Source organism: Erinaceus europaeus, chromosome 9 (assembly GCF_950295315.1).
Source record: "Erinaceus europaeus chromosome 9, mEriEur2.1, whole genome shotgun sequence".
NCBI classification, from domain to species: domain Eukaryota; kingdom Metazoa; phylum Chordata; class Mammalia; order Eulipotyphla; family Erinaceidae; genus Erinaceus; species Erinaceus europaeus.
Window position 1 is genome coordinate 74,853,509 of NC_080170.1, and position 18,741 is coordinate 74,872,249.

Consider the following 18,741-nt stretch of genomic DNA (forward strand, 5'->3'; position numbering starts at 1 on the left):
GATATCACAACTGACACCACAGAAATCCAGAGAATCCTGTGAAACTTCTATGAAGAACTATACGCCACCAAGCTAGAGAATCTGGAAGAAATGGAACAATTCCTAGAAGCATATGCCCTTCCAAAACTGAACCAAGAAGAACTACAAAAGCTAAATGCACCAATCACAGACAAAGAAATTGAAACCGTTATTAAGAACCTCCCCAACAACAAAAGTCCTGGACCAGATGGCTTCACAAAAGAATTCTACAAAACTTTCAGGAAACAGTTAGTACCCATACTTCTTAAGCTTTTCCATAAGATTGAAGAAACAGAAATACTCCCTTCCACCTTCTATGAAGCCAACATCACCCTGATACCAAAAGCTGATAGGGACACAACAAAAAAGGAAAACTACAGACCAATATCTCTGATGAACATAGATGCCAAAATATTAAACAAGATATTGGCCAACCGGATACAGCAACATATCAAAAAGATTGTTCATCATGACCAAGATGGATTCTTCCCAGAAATGCAAGGCTGGTTCAACATCCATATGTCAATCAATGTCATTCACCACATCAATAAAAGCAAAGCCAAAAACCACATGATTATCTCAGTAGATGCAGAGAAAGCCTTTGACAAAATCCAACACACATTCATGCTCAAAACTCTACAAAAAATGGGAATAGATGGGAAATTCCTAAAGATAGTGGAGTCTATAGATAGCAGACCTACAGCCAACATCATACTCAATGGACAGAAGCGGAAAGCATTCCCCCTCAGATCGGGGACTAGACAGGGCTGTCCACTGTCACCGTTACTCTTCAACATAGTATTGGAAGTTCTTGCCATAGCAATCAGGCAAGAGAAAGAAATCAAAGGAATACAGATTGGAAGGGAAGAAGTCAAGCTCTCACTATTTGCAGATGATATGATAGTGTACATAGAAAGACCTAAAGAATACAGCAGAAAATTACTGGAAATTATTAGGCAACATAACAAGGTATCAGGCTACAAAGTCAATGTACAAAAATCAGTGGCATTTCTTTATGCAAACACTAAATCTGAAGAAGAAGACATCCAGAAATCACTCCCATTTACTGTTTCAGCAAAATCAATCAAATACCTAGGAATAAAGTTGACCAAAGAAGTGAAAGACTTTTTTGCTGAAAACTATGAGTCGCTACTCAAGGAAATAGAAACTGATACCAAGAAATGGAAAGATATCCCATGCTCCTGGATTGGAAGAATAAATATCATCAAAATGAATATTCTCCCCAGAGCCATATACAAATTTAATGCAAGTTCCACCAAGCTTCTTTAAGAGAATAGAACAAACCCTACAATCATTTATCTGGAATCTGAAAACACCTAGAATTGCCAAAACCATCTTGAGGAAAAGAAACAGAAATGGAGGCATCACACTCCCAGACCTTAAACTATATTATAAAGCCATCATCATCAAAACAGCATGGTACTGGAACAAATATAGGCACACAGACCAGTGGAACAGAATTGAAAGCCCAGAAATAAATCCCCACACCTATGGACATCTAATCTTTGATAAGGGAGCCCAAAGCATTAAGTGGAAAAAGGAGGCTCTCTTCAATAAATGGTGCTGGGAAAACTGGGTTGTAACATGCAGAAGAATGAAATTGAACCACTTTATCTCACCAGAAACAAAAATCAACTCCAAATGGATCAAAGACCTAGATGTCAGACCAGAAACAATCAAATACTTAGAGGAAAACATTGGTAAAACACTTTCCCACCTACACCTCAAGGACATCTTTGATGAATCAAACCCAATTGCAAGGAAGACTAAAGCAGAAATAAACCAATGGGACTACATCAATTTGAAAAGCTTCTGCACATGCAAAGAAACTATCACACAAACAAAGAGACCCCTCACAGAATGGGAGAAGATCTTCACATGCCATACATCAGACAAGAAACTAATCACCAAAATATATAAAGAGCTCAGCAAACTTAGCACCAAAAAAGCAAATGACCCCATCCAAAAATGGGCAGAGGATATGAACAAAACATTCACAACAGAGAAGATCCAAAAGGCTAAGAAACATATGAAAAACTGCTCTAGGTCACTGATTGTCAGAGAAATGCAAATTAAGACAACACTTAGATACCACCTCACTCCTGTAAGAATGGCATACATCAAAAAGGACAGCAGCAACAAATGTTGGAGAGGATGTGGTGACAGAGGAACCCTTTTACATTGCTGGTGTGAATGTAAATTGGTACAGCCTCTGTGGAGAGCAGTCTGGAAAACTCTCACAAGGCTAGACATGGACCTTCCATATGTTCTAGTAATTCCTCTCCTGGGGTTATACCCCAAGGACTCCATAACACCCAACCAAAAAGAGGTGTGTACTCCTATGTTTATAGCAGCACAATTCATAATAGCGAAAACCTGGAAGCAACCCAGGTGCCCAACAACAGATGAGTGGCTGAGAAAGCTGTGGTATATATACACAATGGAATACTATGCAGCTATCAAGAACAGTGAACCCACCTTCGCTGACCCATCTTGGACACAGCTAGAAGGAATTATGTTAAGTGAGGTAAGTCAGAAAGATAAAGATGAGTATGGGATGATCCCACTCATCAACAGAAGTTGACTAAGGAGATCTGAAAGGGAAACTAAAAGCAGGACCTGACCAAATTGTAAGTAGGGCACCAAAGTAAAAGCCCTGTGGTGAGGGGTAGACATTCAGCTTCCTGGGCCAGTGGGGGGTGGGAGTGGGTGGGAGGGATGGCTCACAGTCTTTTGGTGGTGGGAATGGTGTTTATGTACACTCCTAGCAAAATGTAGACGTATAAATCACTAGTTAATTAATATGAGAGGGGGAAAATCAATTGTATGTCTCAAAGTTTTTCAAAACACAAATTGAATCTTTTTAATATATAGGCTGTGTATTTGATATGCGGACTCTCTCAAAAGCCTAGACCAAGTAGATTAGAAGCATCCAATAGCACAGCTATATACAATATACTGGGTACTGTACAGCAAACCCTAACAAAAGGACTTTTTAAAGTTAACCTTATTACCAAATAATGTGATGATAACATTAACTATCGATTGTCTTTTTGAACCCTAAGACAGCAGGAACCTCACATCTCCACTATAGAGCCCCAACTTCCCCCAGTCCTGGAACCCTTGGGTAGGGCCCACTTTCCCGTATGCCTCTCCCAATCCATATCAAATAATACTGCATCCGATCACAACCTAACCAACGTAACGATTGCCACCTAAACATGTTTCACCTCAGACTGTGTCTGGAGACTTCACGTGTGGAATGACAACCCTTCAGCTTCATTACTCGGGTGAGACCTTTCCTTTCATAGTACACTCTAATTCCATCTCAGGTGGTTCACTTTCTAACAAAGTCCCAAAACCTAGATATACACCAGTTTCTGTGAGAGAGAGCTTATGTTCACACATATCCATAAACTCCTGCAAAATATATACCTGAAAGCAGAAGTACACTACAGTTTGCAGTGAGTACCCCCCTAACACTTCCTCTCCACTATTCCAAGCTTTGGGTCCATGATTGCTCAACAATTTGTTTGGCTTCGTATGTTAACTCTCTTTTCAATCACCAGGTTCCAGATGCCATCAGGATGCTGGCCAGGCTTCCCTGGATTGAAGACCCCACCAATGTGTCCTGGAGCTCAGCTTCCCCAGAGACCCACCCTACTAGGGAAAGAGAGAGGCAGTATGAAAGAAAGAGGGAGTATGGACCGACCAGTCAACGCCCATGTTCAGCGGGGAAGCAATTACAGAAGCCAGACCTTCTACCTTCTGCAACCCTCAATGACCCTGGGTCCATGCTCCCAGAGGGATAGAGAATGGGAAAGCTACTGGGGACGGGGTGGGATATGGAGATTGGGTGGTAGGAATTGTGTGGAGCTGTACCCCTCCTACCCTATGTTTTTGTTGATTAATCCTTTCTTAAATAAAGAAAAAAAGAAAGAAAGAAAGAAAATGAGAACTAGTGGGACTAGGTTGTGGCACATCTAGTTGAGCACACATGTTACAATGCACAAAGACCTGGGTCCCCACCTGTAGGTGGTGAAGCAGTGCTGTAGGTGTCTCTCTGTCTCTCACCCTCTCTATTTCCCCCTACCATCTCAATTTTTGGCTATCCAATAATTAAAGTTAATAACAAAAAAAAAAAAAAAACCAAAAAGAAGAGAGAATGAGAACAAAAGCATCACTCTGATGTATGTGGATCAAATTCCGGACCTCACCTCACATGTTCGAGTCCTATGCCCCATCCACCACGGAACCCACCTGCCAGGTGAAACCCAGGTTTTGAATGAAGTCTATTAATTCAGTGAAAGGAGTAATTTGAGGTTTCCACTTTGATTTTGTTTCTGCTAGATCCCATGACTGAATAAAGCTGGGATGGATTTTTCGCCCAGATGTTTGGCTAGGTATCCCCTTGGAAGGCAGTGCCTTCTGATTTCCTCTCCTCTCTTCTCTTCTCCTTTTCATCCCATTACTAGCTTTCAAAATCTAAGCATTATCAGCAGATCACAGTTGTGTAGTTGGTTGGGTAGAGTGTGGTCCCATAAACTGTGGCATTTCCCTCCAAAATCATGCTTTTGATTGCTAACTGCTATTGCTCTAAGTACTGTTCTGAGTCCACCTTCTATGCTCTGCTCCTGTGCCCACCTCTTGTCCCCCCCCCCCAACACACACTTAAAATATAGGGCAACAGGGCCTGGGTGGTGGCACACCCAGTAGAGTGTACACACTAACACTCTCAGGGCCAGGTGGTGGCACACCTAATTAAGTGCTCACATTACACCACATTACTACTCTCAAGGACCTGTGTTCAATCCCTGTACCCCCACCTACAGGGGGGAGCCTTCCCAAACAATGGAGCAGTGCTGCAAGTTTCTCACTCTCAATATCTCTCTCCTTCTCTCTTTTTCTCCTTCTCTCCCTATTTCTCTGTCTCTTACCCTCTAACAAAAAAAGAAAGAAAAAGACAAATGGCTATTGGGAACAGTACTGGTGAGTCCAATGATAACTCTGATGGTAAAATTTAAAAAAATAAAGGTTATATATGTATACTAATATATATGGTATAAGGATTAAGCATCTAAAAGGCCAGGCAGTTATGCACCTGGTTAAGAGTATACATTACAGTGTGCAAGGACCCAGATTCAAGCACCTTGTCCCCACTTGCAGGGGGAGGAACTTCATAATTGTTGAAGCAAGGTTATAGGTGTCTCTCTGTCTCTTTCTCTATCTCCCCCTCTCAATTTCTCTGTCTCTATCCAATAATAAATACATTTAAAAATTTTAAAAAGGATTAAGCCTCTATATTAAAACTGTCCAGTTCCGGTAACAATCTCATAAACAAATGACTTAAATCAACAACTTTCTTCTTCTTCTTCTTCTTCTTTTTTTTTTTTTTTTTAACTTTGCCTGTACTTTGGCACTTCAGACCAACCTTTTCAGATAGGACAATAAAGACAGGGGTTGGGTGGTGGAGCTTCTGATTGAGCACACACATTACCATGTGCAAGGACCCAGTTTCAAGCTCCTGGTCCCCACCTGTAGGAAGAAACCTTTACAAGGGGTGAAACAGTACAATGATGAAGGTGTCTCTTCTTTTCTCTCCTTTTCTATCTCCCCTTTCCTCGTCTCAATTTACCTCTGTTTCTACCCAATAAAAAGATAAAATATTTCTTAAAAAAAAAAAAAAAGAAAAAAGGGGGTTGGGCAGTAGCACATCAGGCTAAGCACATGTGGCAAAGTGCAAGGACCGGCATAAGGATCCTGGTTCGAGCCCCTGGCTCCCCACCTGCAGGGGAGTTGCTTCACAGGTGGTTAAGCAGGTCAGTAGGTGTCTATATCTCCCCCTCTCTACCTTCCCCTCCTCTCTCCATTTCTCTCTGTCCTAGCCAACAATGACGACATTAATAACAGGCCAACCTTTTCAAATAGGAAAACAGAGGCAGGGGTTGGGTGGTGGAGCTCCTGGTTGAGTGCACACATTACCATGTGCAAAGACGCAGTTTCAAACTCCTGGTCCCACCTGCAGGAGCAAACTGTTATGAGGGCTGAAACAGTGCAACAACAACAGTAATAACTACAATAATAAAACAACAAGGGCAACAAAAGGGGTGGGGGGAAGAAAGAAAAGAGAGAGCTATGGTGACAGAGACAGAAATAGAAAGACACAGAGAGTGAAATAAGCCACAGTACTGAAGTTCCCTCCAATGTGGTAGGGACCAGGCTCATATCTGCATTGTGCACACAGCATAGTAGCACACCATCTAAGTGATCTGTCTTGACAGCCCCAGTAAAGTGAGCATTGGAGACCTTTACTTTGTAGCTATGTGATCTGAAACATAACCTCCAAAGCAATCACAGAAAGAAAGGGGAGAGCAAAGGAATGCTCTGGGTTCCTGGGCGGTAGGTAGCATTGCAGGTTATACATACATGGCACAAAGTGCAAGGACTGGTATAAGGAATGCTCTGGGCAGTTCTGGACCTTGTGGGCCTGGGGTAGACAGCACAGTGAAGTACTCTGTCCTGTGACTAGTTCTGAGTCCTCTGTGTTTTAGGCCACTCACAGTTCAGCTCCAGCTCTGCTCCATGTATTGATACTTTGGTTCCACAGCTTATGTCATTTCTCTGTATCTCATTCAGTGGGTAAGATACTAAACTTTCAAGCTGGGGTCCTGAATTTGATCCCCAGTGTCTCATGTGCCAAGTGATACTCTGATCTTCTTGCCTCTCTTATAAATAAGTAAATAGATAAATATTTAAAAAGTAAAAAAAATAAAAAATACCAATGCCTTGCAAAGGCTACACTGGTATCTAAACCTGATGGTTGTTGTTGAACTGACTGTATGATGTGTATGGTTTTATAATAAACGAGCTGGCATATAGAAGCAACAGTAACTATACTCCAAAACCTGGATCTTGTTCACCTTCAGTGAAAGAGGCAGTGCTGTATTTATTATTTATCTGTTTTTGTCAACTTGACTGAGCCAAGCTGACTTTTACCAGTAGGAAATACTGAGACAGAGAAACATGGAAACACACAGAGACGGAAAAGGAAAAAGACCACAACTCCAAAGCTTCCTCCAGTGTGGTAGGGGCCAGGCTCAAGCCTGGCTTGTACACATGGCAAAACAGCACAATATTATGTGAGCTATTTTATTAGTCCACTTATCCCTTATCTAATTATTTGTAGTCAGCTACAAGGAAGAAAGGAGAGCGAGACAGAGCAAAAACAGGAACCCTGTTGTCACCTGTCAGTGGCTCTGACTTTGCATTCCTGTGAACCTTACAAGGGAACTTCAGTTTATAGAGTTATTTTTATTTTAGCCTATTTATTCATTAATTTTTTATCAGAGCATTGTTCAGCTCTGGCTTCTGGTGACACTGGGGATTGAACCTGGAACCTCAGAGCCTTAGGCATGAAAATCTTTTTGCAGAACCACTATGCTGTCTCCCCAGCCCAGAAGGAAACTTTAAACCCCTGAAGGGAGCCAGAAGTGAAAAGCAGAGAAGCACATGGACAGTGTGAAAGGTATGCTGGCCCCCTTGATTCAGGGCTGGAGTTGTAAATGTTTTCAGTGAATGTCAGAAATGTGGATTGTTGGGGGGTAGTCAGCAGTTTTCTTCAGACCCTTCAAAAGACTTGTCATCCTAAGATGTTGGAGGGCCTCTGTCCTGAACCCCTTGCAAACCTGTTTCTTACTGACTTTACCCTCTCAATCCTTATGTATTTATTATGGTTGCAGAAAGAAATCAAGAGAAGAGGGAGAAATAGTGTGTGTGTTTGTGTTTGTGTGTGTGTGTATGAGAGAGAGAGAGAGAGAGAGAGAGAGAGACTGCTTCAACACTTGTGAAGCTTCCCCCTGCCCTGTCAGTGAGGACTGGGGACTTGAAACCAGGTACTTGAACACTGTGTGTGCTCAACTAGGTGCACCATGACCCAGCCCATACCCACTCAATTCTTCTCCTGAGATGGCCCCGGGAGAAATAATAGGTGAGATCAGATCCAATTCTTAAGACTCCCTGTCCCTAGCTCTTCCTTATGACCTGCCTCCAGCCATCAGTCATGTGTGTACAAACTGGAAAGTTTCATATGAAGTGTTTATTTGTTCTTGCTGTGTCTGTGCATGAGTGCTTCCACAGCTACGGCTAGGGCTTTAAAGCACACAGGGAGGACAGGCATGCAATTGGAGGAGCCTGGAGGAGGCCCCTGTACCATGAATGTGGTGCTTTCAGTATTACAAGGGCCAGGACAATGAAAAGACATACTTGGAAAAGATGTTTTGTACAAGATAGATGATAGATTGTTAGGTAGATGATAGATGGATAGATAGATGATAAAATGAGAATTTATTTGTCATTCAGAATGAGTCCTCAGACCTCCTGGATAGACCAGCAGCCCCTCAGGATGACATGAGAGTCAGGACAGTCCATGATGGGGTGACAGATGGAATCAGGTACACATGTACATCCTGGTGACAAGCAGAGACCAAACTGTGACACCGAGTCTAACAAGGACATTTAGGCTAGACTGCCAGAGGGAACCAGAGAGGGACAATGGCACCCTGCTTCATGAATGCAGTGAGAGCTGTCTAAGTGTCTTTTATTTTGCATCCCAGTGTCTTTGCTAAAAAGTCACAAAGGTGACATTGTAGGTGAGTATTCTCTTGTGCATACATGCATATGCAGGCATGTCAAAGGCAGTGATTTTCAATGAATGAGAAGAAAATTACTTCTTGGCCACTCACTCAGAATTCAGGTGCTTCCCAGCACCTCAATTTATAAAACAAAATAATAATTTAAAAGTAAAAACACTGTACAAAATGACATCATAAATAACACAAAGGAAAACATTTTCAAGTATCTCACATGTCTTGACAAAGTTCTCAAGCAGTAGTAACAACTAACATTTTTCTTTCTTTCTTTTCTTTCAGTTTAAGCATCTAGAAAGAAATGCCATTCCTGTCTGCTTTGTTGGGGATGAAATGAGCAAGGCCTTGTCTGCCAAAAAGGAACTTATAAGAGTTTTTTAGTGAGTGGAAAAAACAAAAAAGAAAATAGACTAGAAAATAGACTCTTTGCCCCTGCTGCTGGTTTGTGAGTGAAATGGACAGCCATAGTGAACTAAGTAACTGTGCATGGTGCTGCTAAGATTCTCAAGGAAAAACACAATAAGAGCACCTTGGTCCAAAGAGGAAGAAAGAAGGGAAGATCAGATGGTGAGCCTTTCCATTCTGTGTCCTCTTAACCAGTGTCTTCCAGTAGAGAGCACTCCACTTCTCAGCTCATACCTAAACTGGATGGTAATAAGAATCATGCTCCAAACACCCAGGCCAAGAAGGGGAGGACCAAAAGGTGGGGACTTCAAAGTCCCTCAAGTCATGGCTGAGCCTTGACTGTGCATGCAGGGGTCCCTGGGAGGGTGTTCCTTAGATGGGTATTAAGCACATAGGCAGTCAGTGGTTAAGCTGAGCTAGACCCATGAAGCTTTCCAGAATCATCTTTCTTCAGGGAAGCATCCCTTTCTGAACTGGCCTACAGGTTCAATAGTACGATGCAAAGGTAGATATCAGAATATGTGTGTAAGTGTGTACACATACTCAAGTTGTAAGCACCTAGGGGCCTTCTGATCTATCTTTGCAGTAAAACCTCCAGTGTGCATATGTATTTTTTTCTGTGTGCCTACACTGGCACATGCAAACACAGAGTTATGCACACACAAAAGACCAACAATATCGGGACACTCAGTGGTGGAGTAAAAGTTGTCTTGACAATAGGCTCCAGCCTATTGTCTGTGGGTGTCGCATGGAGTTGACCACCCAGCCCATGTGAAGCCAGGCTACTAGGAAGAAAGACTTTCTAGTCATCTCACAAAAGCCAGGCCTACAGGACTATTGTTTGGACACTGCTGCGCATGGCACCCTAACATAAACTGGGAGACACTGGACTAGTAGGAGACCCCACCCAGGTGAACATGGACACACAGAAACTCAGTGTTATGTGGAAGTGGGAGAGGTGCTCACAGGCTTGTAGTAGGAGTGCTAGGCTATGATATGGACATAATGCTTGACACAGATGGATATTTGGCCTTGGGATTTCTGGGGAGAGAGACTCGGCATTTCAGATCTCAGGCACACTGGGGGAACAAGGAGTGACAGTCTGTGGTGCTCTTGGCTCCTCTATGCTTCTCTGGCCCACAGCTAGAAGAGTTGACCAAGTCCAAGTAGAAATGGGACTTGAGGAAGCGCTGATAGGAATCCTTCTTCATTAGGTTGAAAATCTTCTTTTGAGCCTCATCAAAACAGGTTATGGTAGGTTCTAGCACATTCCGGCTGGTCTCCTCCCTGGTGCAAGAGTCTAGGTTCACCTGGGGGCAAAGGTAGGGGTTTCATTAGATATTGGACCTTGTTGAGGTCTGGAGGCTTCATGCTTTGTAATGGACTTTAGGCTCTACCCTGGTTTGTGTGTGAAGCCAGGAAAGGTTCTAGTAGAGAGTGGCAATGTGTTCTTCTTTTTGCCAGTTGGAGGCAGTCATTAAAATAATAATAGTAATGATAATAATAATACATAAACTTCTTTAGTCCTAGATTCAACCCCTACACCAACATAAGCCAGAGCTGAGCAGTGCTCTGGTAAAAGGAAAAGAAAAAAAAAGTCATCACAAGAGGCTATCTAAGTATAATGGTTGAGAGCCAGGGAGAAAGCATAATGGTGATGCAAAAACTTTCATACCTGACACTCCAAAGTCCTAGGTTCAGTACTCAGCACCACCAGAAGCCAGAGCTGAGTAGTGCTCTGGCAATAAAAAAATAAACATCCTGGGTGAATTATTTGCTTAACCAATTGATTTGGCAAAACAGCCATCATCTGGTCCCTGTTCTACCTTTTGCCTTATGTCATCTGAAGATCCCTGCCATAAGTGTCCCTTCTAGGGAGCTTCCAGAAAGTTCTCCACCTTGAACACTGACCTCTTTAGTGGCCTGGACTGAGATGAATTCATTGTAGATCTTTTGGGCCTTGGGGCTGAGCTTAGAGGGACACTTGATCTTCTTGTATTCTTCACAGCTGATCCAGAAATCGATGTTCTCTTCACTGTACTCTGACTTTAAGAATGCTTTGAAAGCTGCCAGCCCACCTGTGACCAAGGAAGAAAATCAAGGTGTCATTGTTCTGGCTTGCCTCTCCCATACAGTAGCTCAGACAAAGCTGGTTATTTAAGCAGATAGGGGCCAGGGTTCAAAAATATCCTTTACCTCTTTGGGAGTATTACATGGGCTCAAGTTAACCCTTAATCTGGGACTGGTATCTCTTGGGTCTCAGTTACACCTAAAAAATCCTTGCCCGAGATTTGAAGTCTCTTTCAAGGAGGTACATATAGCTATAAGACACCAAAGACAAACTGAGGCTGGGGTTCTCCAAGGAGATTAATACTTAGGGGTCTTTTTTCTTCTTCCTACTCCATTGTTCTTCCATGTAAAGCTACATGGTGTTGCCCAGTGGTTTTCATATAAAGTTTTCACTGTCCAATACAGAATCATAGCAACATTGGACAGACCTATTCCCCCAAGACTGGAAGTCTAAAGAAGTCCATGTCTTTTCCTGTGGATTGTGCTTGAGCATACACAGTGAGAGCCTCCTGCATGTGCAATGGGGGGAACAGTGGGCAGACTTACACTCATGGCTGACCAGGTTTTCTAGGGACTCTGCCCACTTCTTGACCTCCTCTGGGCTCACCCTAGAGATGACACAAAGGAAAAAAGAGAATTTGAATGCCATAACACACAACTGGGACAAGAAAGTTCTAATCCAGAAGATGACATCACTGGCACCTTGACTATACTATGACCTGTCATGGGTGAGGACACCAAACAAAGGGACATTCCAGATGCATGGCGACCAGAGATGGCACAGTGGATAAGTAGCTGGACTCTCAAATATGAGGTTCTGAGTTTAGTCCATGGCGATGCATGTGCTAGATTGATGGTCTGGTTTATTCTCTTTCACTCATTTATCAATAGTCTTTTAAAAAGTGGATCCAAGTAACAATTGCAGTCTTGAGTTTCTCATTTCATTAAACTCTTTAATAAACAGGACACCTCTCTGTTCCCATATACACTTGGTGTGCCCATGAAGGCTCCATCCTTACCTCTGGCACATCATCACCTTGTCCTTCTTGCTGTGGGAAGGACCATGCTCACAGGCATGTAACAGGGAGCCCAGCCGGTGTTTCATGTCCTTAGCACTGCAGGGAGAAGGACAAGAGCCCCTGATCAGCAGGTGTCTCTATAAGAACCCCCACCCCTCCAGGGGTCCGAGAGCTCCTCCCCAGTAGAGGGCAGAGGTGGTCTGTTTGGGAAGGGAAGCAGAGCTGGCCTGAATCCTCAGGCAGATGAGCCTGCCTCTGCTCTTGCCTGTGACTGTGCACGCAGCCTGGATGTCAAAGACAAAGCACAGCCCTGTTGTGCAGTAACCAGATTCTGATACTTCTAGAAGCCAGAGCCTGTGGGCTAATCCACAACAGCTCACAGAAAACCTGTTTGTCTCTGTAGTTCCATCCCTGATGGCTATAGGTGCCTGCAATTGCCCTCTGTCTGCTTGCTGCAAGGTGGGCAGGCAGTGGGACAAACATGTCACAGAGTGGAGAGGTGCAGCCAGGAGCATGACTGTGAGTGTTCCTCAACGTTGACCTCCAGTTCCATAAGGAATTTCTCCATAGGAAGAGTTACCAAGTAGCACCTGTGTGATGATGATGGCTAATTAAGGCAAATGCCCAGTGCTCATCACTGTCTGATGAGTTCTGAGTATAGCAGGAAAAGTGATTCCCAAAAGACAAAAGGAGGATATTCCCAGAAGCTCACTTCTTCCTATCTACTGATGACTTTTTGCTTCTCTCTTTGATTGTAAACCCCCAAGTGACTGTTTTAAGAACAAATGCCCTTTGAAACAAGATGAATGATTGTTGGCATGCAGAGGAAGGTGTAGAAAATTACATGGACACAGAGATGTTTGGAGGGTAACCACCTCTCCTCAGAAAATTCAAATCTCAGGATGTTCTTAGACTGCTGCTAAAATATCTTCTTTCCCTGACAAAGCTATTTGCCCTTCTTGGCCTCCCCAGCTGGCCAGAAGGTGGGCAATCCTCCAGAATTTGGCCAGATGTGATCGTGAAAGTCAAGGTGATTCCTAGAGGATGATACAAGAATATTTCAATCTGGCCCAGAAAGAACCCAGTTCATGTCTCCTGTATCCAGATCTGGCTGACATCTGATGGCTACTTATGGTGCAGGCTGGATTCTCTCAGCTCCAGTCAAAAGTAGGCTCAGCACATGATTATGCTTCCTGTGCCTCTAGGATGTGTTATAGCTATAAAAGTCAAAGCAAAATAACCTCAGGGGCACTAGATTTAGTCTGTGCTCAGCCTCACACCAGTCTGCCTGGAAGTGACCTTGAAGGACTCAGCTCCCTCTGCAGAATGGATGTGAGAGCCAGGTATCAAAAGACAATCACAACCAAGGAGAAGGGAGAATTATTACACCAGCCCTTCCCAACATTCCCAGTATCTGCCCCTTCTTCCCCTGCCCCAGGTAAGGGGCTTAGATGGGGAAAAGACTCCAGTAAAATCTCATTTGTTACTCTCCCCCTACCTCAAAAAATAGTTATCAAAAAATAGTTATCAGAACCTTTCTCCTGAGACCCCCCCCACAATGATCTGTAAGGTTCATTTTCTCTCTGAGTTAACTCAAGCTCGTAGTTCTGTCCACTAAAAGGACATGAGGATTCTGTCCACTAAAAGGACATGAGGATTCAGACATGAGGAAACAGACTGACTTTTCCCCTTGACCTGCAAGATTAAGCAATGTCACCTGCATTTTGTTTCCTTTTTTTCTTCTTCAACTGAGCGATCTCTGAAAGCATTTATCTAGATCTCTTATAGATAGCCAAACACATCCAAGTAGAAGCCTGCTTTTGTTTTCTTTGCAGTCAGGAGCAAGGACACTGGCAAAACTATGCCTTTCATAAGCTATTTCTAAAACATTTAACTGACTGGTAAACCAACACATGTAAACAAGCACCCGCATAAGAGACTTTAAGAATTAGAAGGAGCAGACAAGATAGAGCCGGTTTTGAAACTTGTATTTGATTTTTCATTTTCTTAATCGAAATAACACGGATGGCTGACATAAGTTTCAGCACCTATAAATATTACATTCTGGGTTTTGTGGTCTCCTTTAAACGCCTGTTCTACCTTAACCTGAGTGTTACGTTCTAATCAAACAGACTGAAAAATCAAGGTCAGAGGAACTGGCACAGAGGAAGAAAGGATGCATGCCTCCTAGCCGGTCTTCGAGGCAAGTCAGGAGACCGAGTTTAGTTGCTTCTAACCCCAAAGAGCTGTTTTTTTAGGTTTTCATCCAGATGTGCAAAGAGCTAATAAATTCAGCAAGAGCGAAGAGGTTAAGAACTGAAGGAGGCTTACCATCTCAGGCAAGAAGCGGACAGCCCTGCGAGTCCTTTGCACATTTTACTCGGCGAGAATTCGTCCAGCAAGGAAAGGAAGGCAGCTACGGGATGGGTGGCTCCTGCTCTGCTCTGCTATCTCCAAGGAGAAGCTGCCAGGAATTCTGCAGGCTCGCAACCGCGGGGTGCCTTTTATACCCCAGCTGGCTCCCCAGCAGCCATTCAGATAGTCTACCACGCCCCCTTCCCCGCCCTGCAGGGCGGGGTCGACAGAGAAGTGGGGAGAGGAGCATCATTGATACAAAACCCAGCAGCAAGAAAACCCTCTTGCAAAAGCAAAACACGCGAAGTGAATATTGCGTCCGCATCTCTACGGTTGTTGTCATAGGTTACACATCTCTACAAAAGAAAAAAAAGGGGGGGGGGAATGCTGCTGCTTATGATTTTGAAGCTCTTGGGTCTGTAAACTGAATGTCAGGCAAATTCAGGGAAGGAGGTCTTGGGCTGACTGTTAACCAGAGCCCTTCTCAACTCTGGATTATGCTTTTCCTGGGGATTAAACCTGGGACTTTCGGCGCCTCCAGCGTGAAAGGCATTTTGCTGAACCATTACGATGTCTTTCTAGGCCCCTGGGATGACTTTTTTTTTTTTTTTTTGCCTCCAAAGTTATCGTTGGGGCTCTATGCCCCAGGTCCACTGCTTCTGACGGCCATTTTTCCCATTTTTTTGCCCTTGATATTGTTACTGTTGCCATTGTTGTTGCTGTTATTGGGTAGGACAGAGAGAAATCGAGAGAGGAAGGGAAGATAGAGAGGGGAGAGAAAGATAGACATCTGTAGACCTGCTTCACTGCCAGTGAAGCGACCTCCCTGCAAGTGGGGAGCAGGGAGCTCAAACCTGGACCCTTGGGAGTCAGTCAGGCGGTAGCACAGCGGGTTAAGCTTGCATGGCACAAAGCGCAAGGACTGGCGTAAGGATCCTGATTCGAGCCCCCAGCTCCCCATCTACAGGGGAGTCGCTTCACAGGTGGTGAAGCTGGTCAGCAGGTGTCTTTCTCTCCCCCTCTCTGTCTTCCCCTCCTCTCTCCATTTCTCTCTGTCCTAACAACGACAACATCAATAACAACAACACTAACTACAATAACAATAAAACAAGGGCAACAAAAAGGAAATAAATAAATAAATCTTAAAAAACAAACAAAAAACCTGGACCCTTACTCCGGTCCTTGCTTTCTGTGAGCTTAACCAGCTGCGCTACCGCCCAGCCCCCTACCTGAGCTGACTTTTAGGGATCACTCCCAAAGAACTTGTTTAGGATCTGAAAAACAAAAACAAAATAACAAATCCTGTTCTCTGTGGTGCCAGTTCTGAGACCCACTCTTTCCAAAAGGGAGAAGACATGATCATAGTCCTGGGCTGGGGCTCATAGACCAGACTTCCTGGTCACGTTGTACAGGGACAGCTGGAGGGCAGGTATTACACACCTGGAGCCCGAGGAACAAAGGCAACTTTGGACGTACACAGCTGAGCCCTCTGAGTGTGAGCACTCCTGTTAGGAGCCCAACCTACCCAGATCCCTGCTCCACTAAGGAAAGAGAGAGACAGGCTGGAAATATGATTGACCTTCCAATGCCCATGTTCAGTGGGGAGGCAATTACAGAAGCCAGACCTTCCGCCTTCTGCACCTCATAATGACCCTGGGTCCATACTCCCAGAGGAACAAAGAATAGGAGAGCTAGGGGGCTGGGCAGTAGCACAACAAGTTAAGCACACATGGCGCAAAACCTAAGGGCAGGCATAAGGATATCTGTTCCCCCGGGTCCCCACCTACAAGGGGGGTTGCCTCACAAGCCGGGAAGCATGTCTGTAGATGTCTATCTTTCTCTCTTCCTCTCTGTCTTCCCCTCCTCTCTTGATTTCTTTCTGTCCTATCTAATAACAACAGCAATGACAACAATAATAATAATGAGAACAACAAGGGCAACAAGAATGGAAAAAAATGGCCTCCAGAAGCAGAGGATTTGTACTGCAGGCACTGAGCCCCAGTGATAACCCTGGAGGGAAAAAAATTAAAACAAACAAACAAAAAAAAAGGAAAGCTATCAAGGGAGGGGATGGGATACGGAGTTCTGGTGGTGGGAATTGTGTGGAATTGTACCCCTCTTATCCTATGAGCTTGTCAATATTTCCATTTTATAAATAAATTTAAAAAGAAGAAGGCTCCCTGAAAACACAGTTCAGTTCAATATTGACAATCTCTCCTGGGCATGCAAAGAAAAAAAAAAACTATAGTCAGAGATTCTGAGTCCTATTAACCAGCAACTTGCCGACAAGAGGAAGGGTGAATCAACAAAGAATAGAGGATTTTATTTTTTTTTAGAGAGAGAGAGACCAGGAGACAGAGGTAGAGAGAGTGAAAGAGACCACAGCTCTTGCATCTTGCCAGGTAGCAAAATGAACGTGAGACTATCCAAACCAACAGGTGCTTCTGAATACCTGTTAACTTTCTAGTTCATGCACTATATGTGATGGGCTGAATATGCCAAAGAACATTCCTATCTTGTATCTCAGCTATATGCACCAGGGTTACAGAAGGATCTGCTTTGGGCTGGTGAGGGGAGAGGGGAAATCAGGGGCTATGTTAGACAGCCGACACGGGAAGTGGTGCAGTGGTGAAACTGCTGCATTGTCAAGCATGATGCTCCAGCTTCATCCCTTGGCACCGGCACATGTCAGAATGATGCTCTTTCTCTCTCATCAATCGATAAATAATTAAAATAAAATAGTTCCAAAAATAGAGGGAGGAGGTTTTTCCGACTGACCAGGGTTCATTTGATCATAAGATATAGCAAGCTATTCTTTTAAAAAATATTTTTCAATACTATCTTATTTATTTTTAAAGTGTGTATTTTTTTTAAATTTTTTATTTAAGAAAGGATTAGTGAACAAAAACATAAGGTAGGAGGGGTACAACTCCACACAATTCCCACCATCCAATCCCCATAACCCACGCCCTCCCATGGTAGCTTTCCCATTCTCTAGCCCTCTGGGAGCATGGACCCAGGGTCGTTGAGGGTTGCAGAAGGTAGAAGGTCTGGCTTCTGTAATTGCTTCCCCGCTGAACACGGGCGTTGACTGGTCGGTCCATACCCCCAGTCTGCCTCTCTCTTTCCCTAGTAAGGTGTGTCTCTGGGGAAGCTGAGCTCCAGAACACATTGGTGGGGTCTTCAATCCAGGGAAGCCTAGCCAGCATCCTGGTGGCATCTGGAACCTGGTGATTGAAAAGAGAGTTAACATATGAAGCCAAACAATTTGTTGAGCAATCATGGATCCCAAGCTTGGAATAGTGGAGAGGAAGTGTTAGGGAGGTACTCGCTGCAAACTGTAGTGTACTTCTGCTTTCAGGTATATATTTTGCAGTAGTTTATGGATACGTGTGCACATAAGCTCTCTCTCACAGAAACTGGTGTATATCTAGGTTATGGGACTTTGTTAGAAAGTGAACTACCTGAGATGAAATTAGAGTGTACTATAAAAGGAAAGGTCTCACCCGAGTAATGAAGCTGAAGGGTTGTCATTCCACACGTGAAGTCTCTGGATACAGTCTGAGGTGAAGCATGTTGAGGTGGCAATCGTTGCTTTGGTTAGGTTGTGATCAGCGGATGCAATATTATTTAGTTTGGATTGGGAGATGCATACGGGAAAGTGGGCCCTATCCAAGGGTTCCAGGACTGGGGGAAGTAGGGACTCTATAGTGAAGATGTGAGGTTCCTGCTGTCTTAGGGTTCAAAAAGACAATCAATAGTTAATATTTTAAGTGTGTATTTGTATTAGCAGTTTAATAGTGATTTATAAGAACATGAGTTAATAGGGACATTCCATACCACTGCTACCACCAGAATTTTAAGAATATTTTATTTATTTATTTTAATTGTTTTAAATGAGAGATACAGAGAGAAAGATACAGAGAGAAAGACACCAGAGCCCTGCTCAGCTTCTGATGGAGCTGGGGGTTGAATCTGAGATCTTAAGCACTAGAGTCATTTGCATAACCCTTAGGCTGTCTTCCCTAGCCCAGTCTTCTAGCGTTTGCCATTCTTCCTTAGCCAGTCAACAGCGTCAGGTTGAGCCTGATGAGTGAAATAGTCTATTTATTTATTTATTTGATAGAGAAAGCCAGAGGGAAGGGGGAAATAATGAAGCACTATTTTCCCGCTCACAAAGTTTCCCAAGCTGGAACAAGGTGCATATA

The 18,741-nt window shown here is 43.7% G+C and overlaps 1 protein-coding gene across 1 annotated transcript; it reads right to left on the reverse strand.

The window, feature by feature from the left end:
- Nucleotides 1–8,350: 8,350 nt before the first annotated feature.
- On the reverse strand, nucleotides 8,351–14,666 carry RGS4 (regulator of G protein signaling 4). Its single transcript, XM_007536027.3, has 5 exons — nucleotides 14,510–14,666; nucleotides 12,179–12,274; nucleotides 11,706–11,767; nucleotides 11,001–11,167; nucleotides 8,351–10,399 (listed from the first exon to the last, which is right to left on the reverse strand). The coding sequence occupies exons 1-5, from the start codon at nucleotides 14,551–14,553 to the stop codon at nucleotides 10,160–10,162; spliced, it is 609 nt and encodes a 202-aa protein (XP_007536089.1). The 5' UTR covers nucleotides 14,554–14,666; the 3' UTR covers nucleotides 8,351–10,159.
- Nucleotides 14,667–18,741: the final 4,075 nt, after the last annotated feature.

Coding starts and splice junctions, on each gene's coding strand:
- RGS4 (XM_007536027.3), bottom strand. CDS start 14,553: ATGTGCAAAGGACTCGCAGGGCTGTCCGCTTCTTGCCTGAGATG. Junction 12,275..14,509: donor TCCGCTTCTTGCCTGAGATG/GTAAGCCTCCTT, acceptor TTCTCCCTGCAG/TGCTAAGGACATGAAACACC. Junction 10,400..11,000: donor CAGTCCAGGCCACTAAAGAG/GTCAGTGTTCAA, acceptor CTTTGCCCCCAG/GTGAACCTAGACTCTTGCAC.